This window comes from Leucoraja erinacea, chromosome 14 (assembly GCF_028641065.1).
Source record: "Leucoraja erinacea ecotype New England chromosome 14, Leri_hhj_1, whole genome shotgun sequence".
Lineage (NCBI taxonomy): Eukaryota > Metazoa > Chordata > Chondrichthyes > Rajiformes > Rajidae > Leucoraja > Leucoraja erinaceus.
This window is the reverse complement of record NC_073390.1, coordinates 1,568,410-1,583,876: the sequence shown is the minus strand read 5'-3', so window position 1 is coordinate 1,583,876 and position 15,467 is coordinate 1,568,410. Positions and strand designations below refer to the sequence as shown.

Below are 15,467 nucleotides of genomic sequence, written 5' to 3'. Positions count from 1 at the left end.
TTTGGAGCGATATATTTGATATATTTACAAAGCTCTTCAAGTCAAGAATAGAACCCAAAACGGAATGGATTATATTTGGAATAATAGTACAAGATATCAATTTAAATAAAGATCTAAAAGTATTGTTTAATTATGGGTTAATAATTGGAAAGAAATTGATACTTAAATTTTGGAAAAATACAGCTATACCAACTATTAAAATGTGGATTAGGAATATGATGGACATAGCACACCTTGAAGAAATGAGACTCTGCCTAATAGATAAATATGACCTATTCTTAAGGAGTTGGTCCCCTTTCATCGACTTTTTGAAATCATAAGATGCAGCGGTACCGTAAAGATTACTGATTTCAGTTCATGACGCGGATAGATCTACATCTCCGAATACAGATTTGAAAATTTATTTTTTAAGGGTCTTTTTCTCCTATTTCTACTTTCTACTTTTTTTTCTTATATACACACTTCACGTTTTTCTATTTTCTACTATTTATTTTTCCTCTTTTTCTTCTCTCTATTTTTTTTTTTTTTTTTTTTACTTCCTTTTCAAAAACATAAAACTAGAGGTTGTACATAGAATGTATTACGTTATGACATAGTTGGCACCTAAAATTAGGTACCACTGTATTGTTTTGTACTGTATTAACTTCTAATTAAATAAACAAAAAACAAAAAAAAAATGCAGGAAAAATGTTCCCAATGTTGGGCGAGTCCAGAACCAGGGGCCACAGTCTTCGAATAAAGGGGAGATAATTTAAGACTGAGCTGAGAAAAAACTTTTTCACCCAGAGAGTTGTGAATTTGTGGAATTTCCTGCCACAGATGGCAGTGGAGGCCAAGTCACTGGATGGATTTAAGAGAGAGTTAGATAGTGCTCTAGGGGCTAGTGGAGTCAAGGGATATGGGGAGAAGGCAGGCATAGGTTATTGATGGGGGACGATCAGCCATGATCACAGTGAATGGCGGTGCTGGCTCGAAGGGCCAAAAGGCCTCCTCCTGCACCTATTTTCTATGTTTCTAAACCTGTGTCAGCAGCAAGCAACAACGGTTTGGGCTGCACTATGTACTTTGGTTTTTATTGATACAAACGTTTTCTGACCTGGAATTATTGATTATTTATTGTCTATTGATGAGAGTGTAGTTACTTGTTGCGTTACGGTGTAAATGTGCCTGTGAGATGCAGTAAATAAAATTTCATTGTTCTGATTCCTGTGAATTTCACTATTAAACGCTCATGATTCTTGATGTTTGGAAAGAATTAAATATTTTTAAATGATGGGATAAAACTAGCATATTATTGTGCTCCAATGAACAAGGGTGAAGTACTGCGTGGAGATAAAGTGTGAGTCTTTGGCGAGGAGGCTGAGGCAAGGAGATTGTCAGCAGCAGGTAGGGGAATAAGGTGTGTGTGTGTATGAGTCTTGCTGTTTAATTTGTGATTTGGCTGCAGTGGTGATGGCAGGCATGTTGTTGCAGTGTGTCTCCTGCAGGATGTGGGAATTCAGGGATACCGTTGGTGCCTCTGGGCACTACATCTGTGGGAATTGTGTCCTGACGGACCGTGTTGGGGAACTGAAGCAGCAGCTGGATGACCTCTGGACCATCCGGGAAAATGAGAGCTTCCTGGCCAGGACCTACAGTGAGGTCGTCACTCCGAGGGTACAGGAAGAGAGAAGGGAATTATACGTGGAGTGCAGGTAACCCCAGTGGCTGCACCCCTTCAAAACAGGAACACCCCTCTTGGGAGCTGTCAGAGCGGTCGACACTTGAAGGTTGAGCAGCAATAATAGCCAGGGCTGTAACTCTAACCTTGTGCTGAAGCTCAACAAGGAAGGGTGACATCAAGCAGGGCCGTGGTGGTGGGTAACTCGATAGTTAGGGGTACGGACAGGAGATTCTGCGGCAGCAGTTGAGACTCCAGGATGATTTGCTGCCTCCCTGGTGCCAGAGTCCAGGATGTCTCGCAGTGCCTGCACGACATCCTCAAGGGAGGGCAGCCAGAGATTGTTGCACATTTTGGCACAATCGACAAGGGTTACTTAAATAAAGCATTATTCATACCACTGGGTACGATGGGCAGTATATAACGAAACCCTTGCTTTCCCTCTCTTTCCATCCCTTCCCACCCTAGTTCACCAACTAGTTTCAATGTCCTGAACAAGGGGTCACAGTTTAAGGATAAGGGGGAAGTCTTTTAGGACTGAGATGAGAAAATCATTTTTTACACAGAGAGTGGTGAATCTCTGGAATTCTCTGCCACAGAAGGTAGTTGAGGCCAGTTCATTGGCTATAATTAAGAGGAAATTAAATGTGGCCCTTGTGGTTAAAGGGATCAGGGGGTATGGAGAGAAGGCAGGTCCAGGATACTGAGTTGGATGATCAGCCATGATCATATTGAATGGCGGTGCAGGCTCGAAGGGGTAAATGGCCTACTCTTGCACCTATTTTCTATGTTTCTGAGTTTCTATGTCCTCCTGATTAATTTTAATGTTTCATTTTAATGTTTAATTTTAATGCCTCGTTGTCACATTCCAATCAGCCACCCATGAAGCATTCTTCATTTCTTTCATCATCGTCTGCATTGATCTGTTGTTTTCACACCTTGGCCTTCCACATCTCTAGTTTACTTCTCCCCTGACTCTTAGCCTGAAGAAGGTTCTTGACCTGAAACATCACCCATTCCTTCTCTCCAGAGGTGCTGCCTGTCCCGCTGAGTTGCTCCTGCATTATGTGTCTATCGTAGATCAGTTCAGTTTAGTTTACCAAGGTACACTGAAGAGCTATTGTTCCATGCTCACCAGTCAGCGGAAAGACAATACATGATTACAATCGAGCCATTTACAGTTTATAGATACATGATAAAATCCGATCAAGGATAGTCTAAGGATAGCTTTTGGAACTATTACAAGCATAAGGTGCAATAGTAATTTAAATAAATAAATAAATACATACATAAATAGATAGATAAATAAATAAATAGATAGATGAGTAGATAGATAAATAAATAAATAGATAAATAGATAAATAGGTACCAGGATCTGGCAACGGGGGGCCCCCAACAACAACAAAGACAGACTTGGTTGGTAGTCCCCTTTCTGCGGAGTTTAATGTTATAATAGAACGATTGTTTCTCCTTTCTTTTTCCTTCTTTTCTAGGGTCTACTTTCGTTCTCTACTTCCTTCTCTAACTTCTTTTTTAAGGGGCTTTCTTTTCTCAACACTCTCCTGCACCTTCACGACTCTTGCGCACTTTCCTTACTTTCTCTACTTCTATCTTTTTCTTAAAGCTCAAAATATGAAGCGGTACAAAAAATGTATTAAGACATATGTGTTGTGTAGTATTGTAATTTACCGTACTTCTAATAAAAATAAAATTAAAAAAAGGATAGTCTAAGGGTCACCAAAGAGGTAGCTACTGCTCCCTGGTTGTGGTAGGATGATTCAGTTGCCTGATAACAGCTGGGAAGAAACTGTTCCTGAATCTGGTGCTGTGCAATTTCACACTTCTATGCCTTTTGCCTGATGGGAGAGGGGAGAAGAGGGTGGCCAGGGTGCGACTTATTCTTGACTATGCTGCTAGCCTTGCTGAGGCTGCGTGAGGTATAAATGGAGTCAATGGAAGGGAGGTTGGTTTGTGTGATGGTCTGGGCTGTGTCCACAATTCCCTGCAATTTCTTTCAGTCTTGGATGGAGCTGTTCCCAAACCATGCTGTGATGCTTCCTGATAAAATACTTTCCTTGGTGCATCTGTAGAAGTTGGTGAGAGTTGTTGGGGACATGACAAACTTTGTGAGCCTTCTAAGGAGGTAGAGGCGTTGGTGTGCTGGTGTGGGCAAGTTGGGCCAAATGGCCAGTTTCCATGCTGTACGACTCTAATGAAGTCCTCGACTGCCCAACCTCTCCCGCTAGCTCAGGTCCTCAAGCCCTGTCAACATCCTTGTAAATCTTCTCTGCATCCTTTCCAGCTAAATTTAAAATGGGTTAGGCTAATTCAAAATCGTCTAAGAGGGTTAAAGCACAACATACTGAGTGCAGCATAGCTATCCCACAATCTATTAAAGGGCTTGCATCAATAAAGAAAAGCATGTCTGAATAATTCTGAAGACAAAAACGCCACCCATCCATTTTCTCCACAGAAGCTGCCTAACCCGCGGAGTTACTCCACCACTTTGTGTTTATCAGGGCATGTCCTAATACTGCTTAATTTCAAATCTGCTCCAATGGAACTATAATTTGCAAGTTGCTATGGCAACTAGGCAGATAATATATGAATAACAACGGCAAAGACAGTGCCAGCAAACACTCAAAAATGAAAAGATTTTCTTTCCGTGGTAGTTTATGCAATTAATTTATCACCATGTACTAATGAAATTGATTTTGTTTTGGGAGTCCAAGAGGAGTTGCTTTTTGCATCAGAGTAAGATGGAAATATTAATGAAATACATTGATACTAGCATTTTACAGATGTTGGAGTCACTCAGCTACAATCAGTATGGAAGGCAGACAAGAATGCTGGAGAAACTCAGCGGGTGCAGCAGCATCTATGGAGCGAAGGAAATAGGCAACGTTTCATGCCGAAACCCTTCTTCAGAGGGCATTGTTTATTTTAGTTTATTTTTAGCAGCCAGGATTCCTGTGTCTGAGAATGCAAATGTGCTTGAAGTTCAGCATGTGTCTGGTAAAATGCAAATGAAGGTCCACGCTGTACAGTGCTAGTCAATCACATTACACCCTATCTTACAAAAAGGGAGTTTGAAGAGACTCATAAAGGGAGTCAAACAGCCGAGAGAGAAAGTGGACCGGGGGAGAGAATCAAATGTGGGCATTTGCCAAGTTCCAGCAAACCCTGATCCTTCCCAGCACTGGGATTGCAGATTTGACTAAACTCTTCCATTTGTACTGTGATTCACTATCCCAATGGTAGCTGAACTACACTGAAAATGATTGAGTACTTTTCGTTTTTCACAGATGTGACCAAAAAGGCTGATGACAGCAACGCTCTACACGTACATATGTATTTCAGCAAGGTATTCAACAAGGTTCCGCATGGTAGGCTGCTGTGGAAGGTTAGATCATGAGATTCAAGGTGAGATAACTGAATGGCTGGAAGCAGAGGGTGATGGTAGAAGATTGCTTTTCAGACTGCAGGCCTGTGACTAGTGTTGGGCCTCAGGGTTCGGTGCTGGGCCCATTGCTGTTTGTCATCTATATCAATGATTTGGATGACAATGTACATGGCATGATTAGCAAGTCTGGAGATGACACAAAAGTGGGTGGGATTGTAGATAGTGGCGATGGTTGTCAAAAATTGCAGCAGGATCTTGATCAGTTGGCCAGGTGGGCTGAGGAATGGCAGATGGAATTTAATGCAGAGAAATGTGAGATGTTGCATTTTGGCCTGTCCTACGAGCATGCGACTCCATGCGGCAAGCGCGACCTAACGTGGTCGCTTGAGCCATACGGCCTCGCGGGGCCGGTCCCACTTCGATCGCTGGAGCCGTATAGAGTTGTGCGGAGCTGGTCCCGACATCGCGCGGGGGGGGGCTCCGAAAAACTGACACTGTTCAAGAATTCCGCGCGGCAAAGGCCTGCCGGCCCGCAGCCGCCTCGACGGGCGTGCGCGGCGTGTGATGCCGTACGTCATGCTCGAACCTCCCGCGGACTTCATTCGAACTGCACGTCACTCACTCGACCTCCGCGCGGCCCCCACTTCCGGTTTGGTCGCGCTCGCCGCATGCAGGTGCATGCTGGTGGGACCGGCCCTGTACGGGGATCACTCGACCTCCGCGCGGCCCCCGCTTCTGGTTTGGTCGCGCTCGCCGCATGCAGGTGCATGCTGGTGGGACCGGCCCTGTACGGGGATCACTCGACCTCCGCGCGGCTCCCGCTTCCGGTTTGGTCGCGCTTGCTGCATGCAGTCGCATGCTCGTGGGACAGACCCTTAACATGCGCAGGACCTATGCAGTGAATGGTAGGCCTCTGGGGAGTGATATAGAGCAGAGGGATCTAGGCAACGTTTCGGGTCAAAACCCTTCTTCAGACGATGATTTTGTACACCTCGATATGATCAACCTTCAGCCTCCTGCGCTCCAAGGAGTAAGGTCCAAGGCTACGCTATCTCTCTACCTCTGATAGAGATGACAAATGGTAACGGGCCCAGCACTGATCCCAGAGGAACACTATTAGTTACAGGCCTCTAGTGTATCAAACAACCTCCCACCAGCACCGTGTGCTTTCTACCATGTATGCTGTTAGCTAGCTCTCCATGGATCCCTTGTGATTTAAACATCCAGCAGCCTACCATGCACAATCTAATCAAAGGCCTTGCTGGTCCATACACAGTCTTGCTCTCATCAACCTTCTTGGTGATTTAATCAAAAACTCAAACAAATATGTGAGAAATGACCTCCCACGCACAAAACCTATGCAGACTATCCTCAATAAAGTCCAATCAGTCCAAATGCATGTGTATCGTATTGCAGAATGCACTCCAGCAATGGTTCTGGCACAGATGCTAGGCTTGCTGCTATGTAAACCACAGGGTCTTCTTTGCAGCTCTTCTTAAGGAGAGAAACATAGAAAATGGGTGCAGGAGTAGGCCATTTGACCCCTCGAGCCAGCACCGCCATACAATATGATCATGCCTGATCATCCATGATCAGTCCCCTGTTCCTGCTTTCTCCCCATATCCCTGGATTCGGATAGCCCTAAGAGCTAACATTAGCAACCCTCCAGTCCTCCAGCACTTTGTCCCAGTATAACGATGATTCATCTCCCTCAGCCAGGACTCCTGCGATTTCTTCTCTAGCTTCCCACAATGTCCTTAGATATATCTAATGGCCGGCACAGTGGTGCAGCGGTAGAGCTGCTGCCTCACAGTGCCAGAAACCCGGGTTCAATCCTGACGACGGGTGCTGTTTGTACGTTCTCCCCGTGACCTGAGCAGGCTTTCTCCAAGATCTTTGGTTTCCTCCCACACTCCAAAGATGTAAAAGTTTGTAGGTTAATTGGCTTGGTATAAATGTAGATTTGACCCTAGTGTGTGTAGGATAGTGTTGATGTGCGGGGATCGCTGGTCGGCGTAGATTCGTTGGGCCGAAGGTTTCTGCACTGTATCTCTAAACTGAACTAAACTAAATATCTGATCAGGCCCAGGGGATTTCTGTAGCATCATACATTTCTGAGATCTGTGTATTTAGCATTCCATCCCCCCCCCTTCCACCCCCCCCCCCCCCCCTCCCCCCCCCTATCCCCTCCCCCCCCCCCCCCCCCCCCCCTCCCCTCCCCCCCCCCCCCGCGCTTTGCTCCTGCTTGTTGCTCTTCCAGTCACCAAGCATGTTTCCCAAAACCTCTGGTCTAAACCTGTTCATTGAAACCCCATTGAAAATGCTGCAGCTATTTGAAACCTTTCTTTCCAATCATTCCTAAATTTCCTCCATAGTGTCCACCTTAACTTACATTTCTGGGGAGGTACAGAAATGTTTTTCGAATTAAAGATGCCATATAAATGTCACACCTTGTGTCTACTGTGGAAGCAAAATACTGAAACTAATAGTATCATTTCTAGAATCATGCCCCTATAACTGTATTTCACTGTTACCTTAATTGGTATATGTGACAATAAACTGGCCTTGAAACCCCTAATGAAAGCAGAGGTGGCAACATGGTCACTCAGTAACATCTTATAAGAGCAATTTTCTCTGCATTGCGTTCTTTCAGACCAACAACTCCTGCTAAATTCCAGCCACCTTTAGTTTACAAATGCATTGTTTTTCAGCAACTCCATGGTGCTTCCACACGATTAGTCTCAGCACCTCACCTCTTGTTAAGGGTCCTTTATAACTGCATGCGCTAAGCGGCCTTCATTTATTGGTCATAAAACCGTGCTCCAAGCTTTGTCTAATCACAAGCATAACTGGCCCACCCGGCTGCACAGAAGTTCCGCAAACTGACAGAGTATTAATACCAGGGCTGCAATAATCAGGCACTTATAAGCCTGCTGTGACTGACGTCAGTTGGAATCAGCAGTAGGCTAGGGTTTGTATAATTAGTTTCATTTTAAGGAGGACATTTATACCCTCAACCACTCTAAACTACACAAAGCCGAACCAGAACCAAATCAAGGCTGACAAGTAAATAGACTTACACAGCCATTTAAAACAGAAATAAAATTATACCCCCATGGAGGTTTTCTCCCCTTTCTGAAGAAAGACAAACTTTCCCTTCAGTAAGCAACACCAGTTAAACCTCTGAGGTAATTTTATGCATTTATTTATTATCCATCACTAAAAGTGTATAGGAAGGAACTGCAGATGCTGGTTTAAACCAAAGATAGACACAAATCTCATGGAATGTTTTGTGGAGGTTGTCAGTAGTTTGAGACCTATCTGAATTGAGTTTAGTTTAGTTTAGAGATACAGCATGGAAACAGGCCCTTCGGCCCACCAAGTACGCACCAACCAGCGATCCCCACACATTAACCCTTCCCTACACACACTAGGGACAATTTACGTTTACATCAAGTCAATTAACCAACAAATCTGTACGTCTTTGGAGTGTGGGAGGAAACCGAAGATCTCGGAGAAAACCCACACGGTCACAGGGAGAATGCACAAACTCCGTACAGACAGCACCTGTAGTCAGGATCGAACCCGGGTCTCTGGCGCTGTAAGGCAAAACTCTACCGCTGTGCCACCGTGCTACCAGGGATGATTAATTCTGCTTAATAATCTCGGCTACAGCAATTTTTTTTGCTTTAGTACAGCATTTCTCATTACAAAACAAAAAGAGAAATGCTGTGTTAAAGCAATTTTGTTGAACGCAGTGAAATTGTGGACCAGTTTCACTGAAGCAAATCAGCATTTGGTCATTCCTTATACAAATGAGAGTTAACATACTCTGCAATGAAGACACAAGTGAGCACAATATAACCAAAAATTACATTTCAATTGCTGTCCAGAGTCACTTTGATACAGAGAGTATCTTTGCGTGGATTTCTGCTTTCAGAATCTGACACCCAGTGAGATAATTTGATAATCTATTAGAATGACATGGGTGTGAGATCAATGATTAACCAGCACCTGCCTGTTAGTTGCAATTGCTAATAATTTGCACGATGCTGTGCGCAGCCAGCATTATCCATGCTGTTCACCATCTACATGCGTTTGCAGCTGGTCAATGTCTAGAGAGGAAGGCACCAGTTAACACCAGCTTGTGTTATTTACAGATGGCAGTGACAAGGGTGGGTGGCGGGTGCATTATGGATGCAGCAACACGGTTGGTGTGATACAACTCTGTCTGAGGTAAGAAAAGCATAATGTCAGAGAGCAGAAGATATGGACACAAAATGCTGGAGTAACTCAACGGCTCAGACAGCTTCTCTGGAGAAGTGGAATAGGTGACATTTTGGATCAAGGCCCTTCTTCAGACTGAGTCAGGGGAAAGGGGAAGGTGAGATATTGGCCGTGATATGGACTTCTGTATCTCTCAATATCACCGTCTACATCTCGTGTTTCTTTTTCCCCTAACTCTCAGTCTAAAGAAGGGTCTCGACCCGAAACGTCACCCATTCCTTCTCTCCAGAGATGCTGCATATCCCGCTGAGTTACTCCAGCATTTTGTGTCTATCTGCATTTCCTTCCTACACATGTCAGAGAGCAGGTTACATGGTGTGTGTAAGGGGTAAGTAGCTGAAGAGAGAAGTTCGAAGTTTAATGCCAGGGCCTTGGGATTGATGGCAGTACTGATGACAATGCATGTACAGTCAAAGTCACTGCAAACTTACGATTAAATAGAAACATACAAACATAGAAAATAGGTGCAGGAGTAGGCCATTCAGCCCTTCGAGCCTGCACCCCCATTCAATATGATCATGGCTGATCATACAACTCAGTATCCCGTACCTGCCTTCTCTCCATACCCCCTGATCCCTTTAGCCACAAGGGCCACATCTAACTCCCTCTTAAATATAGCCAATGAACTGACCTCAACTACCTTCTGTGGCAGAGAGTTGCAGAGATCCACCACTCAATCTATTTGTTAGTATTTGTATGTATTAGTTGTATGGGCATTAAATGGATTTGTCAGTTTGGAGATACAGTACAGAACGGAAACAGGCCCTTCGGCCCATCGGCCCACCGACCAGCAATCCCCGCACGCTAACACTATCCTATACACACTAGGGACAGATTACAATTTTTACCAAGCCAATTAACCTCCAAACCTGTACATCTTTGCAGCATTGAGGAAAATGGAGATCCCGGAGAAAACCCACGCCGATCACAGGGAAAACGTGCAAACTCCGTACAGACAGCACCCGTAGTCAGGATCGAACCGGTCTCTGGCACTGTCAGGCAGCAACTCTACCGCTGCTGCCCCTATCAGAGGGGTTGGTCTCCACATTGTTCCACTTGAAGAAATTTGACTCATCTACAAGTGGGCAGCACGGTGGTGCAGCGGTAGAGTCGCTGCCTTACAACGCTTTCAGCGCCAGAGATCCGGGTTCAATCCCCACCATGGGGGCTGTCTGTACAGAATTTGTGCGTCCCTCCCCCGTGACTGCGTGGGTTTGCTCCGAATGCTGGGCAATAAGAAATATCTAGCTACTCTGATGCTGCTAATGAAGAGGGAAAAATTGACCCAGCATTACGGAAGATAACCTGCAGTAGAACTAGGCTGCTCTGTTACAACCAGAGGATGTGGGTTAGGTTTATTGTTGTTACATGTACCAAGGTACAGTGAGAATCTTTCATGTTATCCAAGCAGGTCACACATTTCCTTTCTTGGTGGTGCCCTGCCTGGTCCCTCTCTGCGGCTGCCTGCTGGGTCTAATGAACCACGTGTGGGCCTGCGTATTTGGGTAAAGGGACAGTTTTGATGCCAACAGTCTTCAATGGTACATTTACACAAGGTTGTCATAAATGGACATGAACGTTGTGGAGTCAGACTTTGTGCATCTACCCGATCTATTGCTCTACTCAACAGCCAAACATCTATAGCCTCCCTATGATCTAGTATTTTGTTGGTTCACATGCTTGATCAGTGGTGTTTTATCTTTAATGTTTTATTATTATTAATGTTTAGTATTTTCAGAGTCATTCGTAACTGTCACTGTATGGTCATGTTGTAAATTGTGAGCAGAGCACCAAGGCAAATTCCTTGTATGTGAATACTTGGCCAATAAACTTAAACTTACTTACTAATTATGTGTGTGCGATTGAAATTTGATTGGTTTATTATACTATTTACAATGTACTATGTTTACATATTCTGTGGTGCTGCTGCTGTTAAGGATTTCATTGTTCAGTCTGCAACATATGACACTAAAACACTCTTGACTCCCTTGACACTTGACTAATTACAAAACAACACAGAGTTCTCGTGTAACAATGACACTGAAAGGCAGCAGCTCTTTTTAATTTCTAACCGAGGTCTGTCGTTTTGAAAGAGACTTGGGGAGATAATTGAAACACTGGAATTTTGTTTTCAATTGAAGTCGGAGAAGGGTTTGATTCCCCAGCGAAAGCTCAGTGAAGGACGGAGAGCAATAAGCTGCTGTGTGCTTTACAGTAGCAATACTCAAATAAAAGCTGAAGGATGGCCATTGTTCTTTCACTTAAACCTAAATGCCATGTTACTGCTCTTCGCATTTACTGAGAGCACTAATTTATCCTTAACCTACCTTCATCAGGATGAATATCACTAGTGTCACAAAGACATTTGTTCGAGGATTTTTCCAGGCCTCCGAAATTCCAATGTAGTCAAATTCCTCTGCGACGCCTTGCTTTGCCCACGTCCTGTTGTCAAACAGGGTCACCAACGTTTCCTTTTGGGTGAGCTGGGAGATAAACATAATGAGCACGATGAACATAATTAAAATAATGTACATACGCAGGACAAACAAATGACGAGGTCAAGAAAGAATCTGCTCAAGACACCAGGTCACTGATGAACAGATGAACTAGCTCTGAGAGTGAACTGCAGCCCCAATTCACCGACAGCCAAACCTTGGTTAAATTTAACACAGTAGTATAGATTTGAAACATAACAACCTAATAAAACTGAAAAAATGCAATTATTCTACTATTTGTAACACTTCACTAAATCTTTAAGAAGGAACGGCAGATGCTGGAAAATCGAAGGTACACAAAAATGCTGGAGAAACTCAGCGGGTGCAGCAGCATCTATGGAGCGAAGGAAATAGGCAACGTTTCGGGCCGAAACCCTTCTTCAGACTGATGGGGTGGGGAAATGAAAGGAAAAAGGAGGAGGAGAAGCCCGAGGGCTGAGGGAGAGCTAGGAAGGGGAGGAGACAGCAAGGGCTAACAGAATTGTGAGAATTCAATGTTCATGCCACCAGGATGCAGACTCCCCAAGTGGAATATGAGGTGCTGTTCCTCCAATTTCCAGTGTGTTTATAGTGGATGTCGGTCAGAAGTCTATCACCTGCGATGGAGATAGTGAGGTCAAGGAATGGTAGGGAAGAGTCGGAAATGGCCCAGGTGTATTTGAGTGCCGGATGGAAGTTAGTGGTGAAGATGATGAAGTCAGTCAGTTGTGTGTGGGTGCAGGAGGTGGCACCAAAGCAGTCGTTGATGTAATGGAGGAAATTGGAGGAGCAGCACCTCATATTCCGCTTGGGAAGTCTGCATCCTCGGGCAGCTCCTCCTCCTTTTTCCTTTCTTCTTCCTCGCCCCCCCCCCCCCCCCCCCCCCCCCCCCCCCCCCCCCCCCCTATCAGTCTGAAGAAAGGTTTTCGGCCCGAAACGTTGCCTATTTCCTTCGCTCCATAGATGCTGCCGCTCCCGCTGAGTTTCTCCAGCATTTTTGTGTACCTTCACTAAATCTGCCTGTTAGTTACTTCTACCAAAAGAGAGGCATCACAAACGACATCAAATTTACAGCTTATTTATCTTTTTGAACTACAAAAATATTTATTTTGCATGAGATCATCAGATCATAAGTGATGGGAGCAGAATTAGGCCATTCGGCCCATCAAGTCTACTCTGTCATTCATTGCTGATCTCTCTTTCCCTCTCTCCTAACCCCATTCTCCTGCCTGCTCCCCATAACCTCTGACACCTGCACTAATCAAGAATCTATCGATCTCTGTCTTAAATATATCCACTGACTTGGCCTCACAGCCTTCTGTGGCAAATAAGTCCACAGATTTACCACCCTCTGACCAAAGATATTCCTCCTCATGTCCTTCCTAAAGGAACGTTCTTTTAATTCTGAGGCTGTGACCTCTAGTCCTAGACTCTCCCACTAGTGGAAACATCCTCTCCACATTCACTCTATCGGGGCCTTTCACTATTCTGTACATTTCAATCAGATCCTCCCTCATTCTACCGCTGCGCCACCATGGAATGGAATTGGATGGCCTTTCGAATTACAGGACTAAGTCTGAAGTAGGGTTTCGACCCGAAACATTAGTTATTCCTTCTCTCCAGAGATGCTGCCTGCCCCGCTGAGTTACTCCAGCTTTTTGTGTCGATCTTAAGCTTATAACTAGTTGTACAATCGAGAAGATTGGCAGTAGTTTTGTGTGGAAATGCCCAAAGAGATGGATTGTAACAAACTGGACAAGGCCTTTGCAGCCAAGATTCAAAATTGACGAAATACATATGAACCTGGGTAAGAACAAAATTACTGAAGAAAGACTTGTGTGGGTGATTGCAAATTAAACAATCAATCATTAAAAGCATAAACTCAGTTTCAAGAATGTGATGTTAAAGCATATGATGTAACACATCCCTTGGTGCGTATATTTCCATAAAATAATATCTGTAGAAAGAACAAATTGAGAAGGTTCATAAGTGATAGGAGGAGAATTACACCATTCGGCCCATCAAGTCTATTCCGCCATTCAATCATGGCTGATCTATCACTCCCTCTTAACCCCATTCTCCTGCCTTCTCCCCTTAACCCCTGACACCCGTACTAATCAACAATGTATCTATCTCTGCCTTAAAAATATCCACTGACTGAGAGTTAAAGAAGGCAAAGTCAATGCTTTGACCAAATGCACACTGCTCATAATTCTATGAGATGCAATTCGATGGGTTGAATAACTAATTCTGCTCCCTTGTATTAACTGTCCCACTGTGCAGAAGAGAAATTCCCCAAACTTCTTACCCCCACTGAAAACTGCAACACCGTAAAATAATGAAGAAATATTTCTAAATATATGTTGTATGCAGTTTATTCATGCATACACCAAAAATAATTAGCAAAATAAAATCATAGCTCTTAAACCAGAAATATCAAATTCTTTGTGTGGGAAAGAACTGTAGATGTTGGTTTAAATCGAAGGTAGACTCAGAATGCTGGAGTAACTCAGCGGGACAGACGGCGTCTCTGGAGAGAAGTAATGGGCGATGTTTTGGGTCGAGACCCTTCTTCAGACTGCTGTCAGGATAGTGGGCGGTCCACACCCATTCCTTCTCTCCAGAGATGCTGCCTGTCCCGTTGAGTTACTCCAGCATTCTGTGTCTCCCATCAATATCAAATTCTTCATGCACAGACCTGTGTGTGCAAATACTGTCTTCTCTGTTCCCAATTTCCGTTGATATAAAACTTATCATTAGCTTGTACTACTTTAACCATTTAACAAACGCAAGAGGATTTCAAAGACAATCCCGGAGGTTCCCGGAGGTTTTTGTCAGTCTCCCTACCTGCTTCCACTACCTGCAACCTCCGGCAACCACCTGCAACGCCCGGGAACCGCACGGAAACCTTGGGTGGGGCACAAAGTCTCCAGAGGTTTCCGTTCAGGTTTCCTAAGTGGGACAGGGGCATTATGTTGCAATTCTGCAAGACAAATTGTCTCAATTTGCACTTTGCACTCTGAATAATTAGATTTTTTTTTTAATATAGCAGAATGGAATTCTTCTTTCACTGATTAATATTTTAGTCTTTCTGGCAGACTAATCAGCATGAACAATGTAATTCTGACATAGGAACCAATTAGGTAGATGATGTTGGGCATTCTCAACTCATTGCTTTGAAATCTCTTTGAGACAATGCTTAATTATAAACCAGTATAATAACCAGATTGTAGCCAGCTGCTCCAATTTGTAGCAAATAGGCATTTATTAGTGACTTTTAAAATGATAGCCATCATGAAAGAACGTGGTCTTATAGAATTGATTGAAATTATGCCCAAGGCAATATGTGAAGGGATTGCAGGAATGGGCATTGCAGTGATGAGTCAACGGGTAAATAATTGAAGAGCAGGCTGCCAACTATCCCTCTCACATGTCCTGCATTTATTGTAGTGAAAGATTAAAGTCCTAAGGAAATTTTTCATTTTATCCAGTGGTATGTGGTTCATGTATATAAATGTCAAAGCCCGCAGGAAGGAAGGTCATTGATTCATTTCCTCTGTAATGTAAAAACACAGTGCCTTTGCTTCCAAAACCTACAAACAAAATCAGTCAAAGAGACACAAAGCACTGGAGTAACTCAGCA

At 44.0% G+C, this 15,467-nt stretch overlaps 1 protein-coding gene across 2 annotated transcripts in view; it reads right to left on the bottom strand.

The window, feature by feature from the left end:
* LOC129703182 (chloride channel protein 2-like) overlaps positions 1 to 15,467 on the bottom strand; it is a 496,183-nt gene that overhangs the window by 191,694 nt on the left and 289,022 nt on the right. For both annotated transcript variants that reach the window (XM_055645357.1, XM_055645358.1), the window contains exon 12: positions 11,678 to 11,833. In XM_055645357.1, the coding sequence (XP_055501332.1) occupies positions 11,678 to 11,833 (156 nt within the window). The remainder of the gene's footprint in view (positions 1 to 11,677; positions 11,834 to 15,467) is intronic.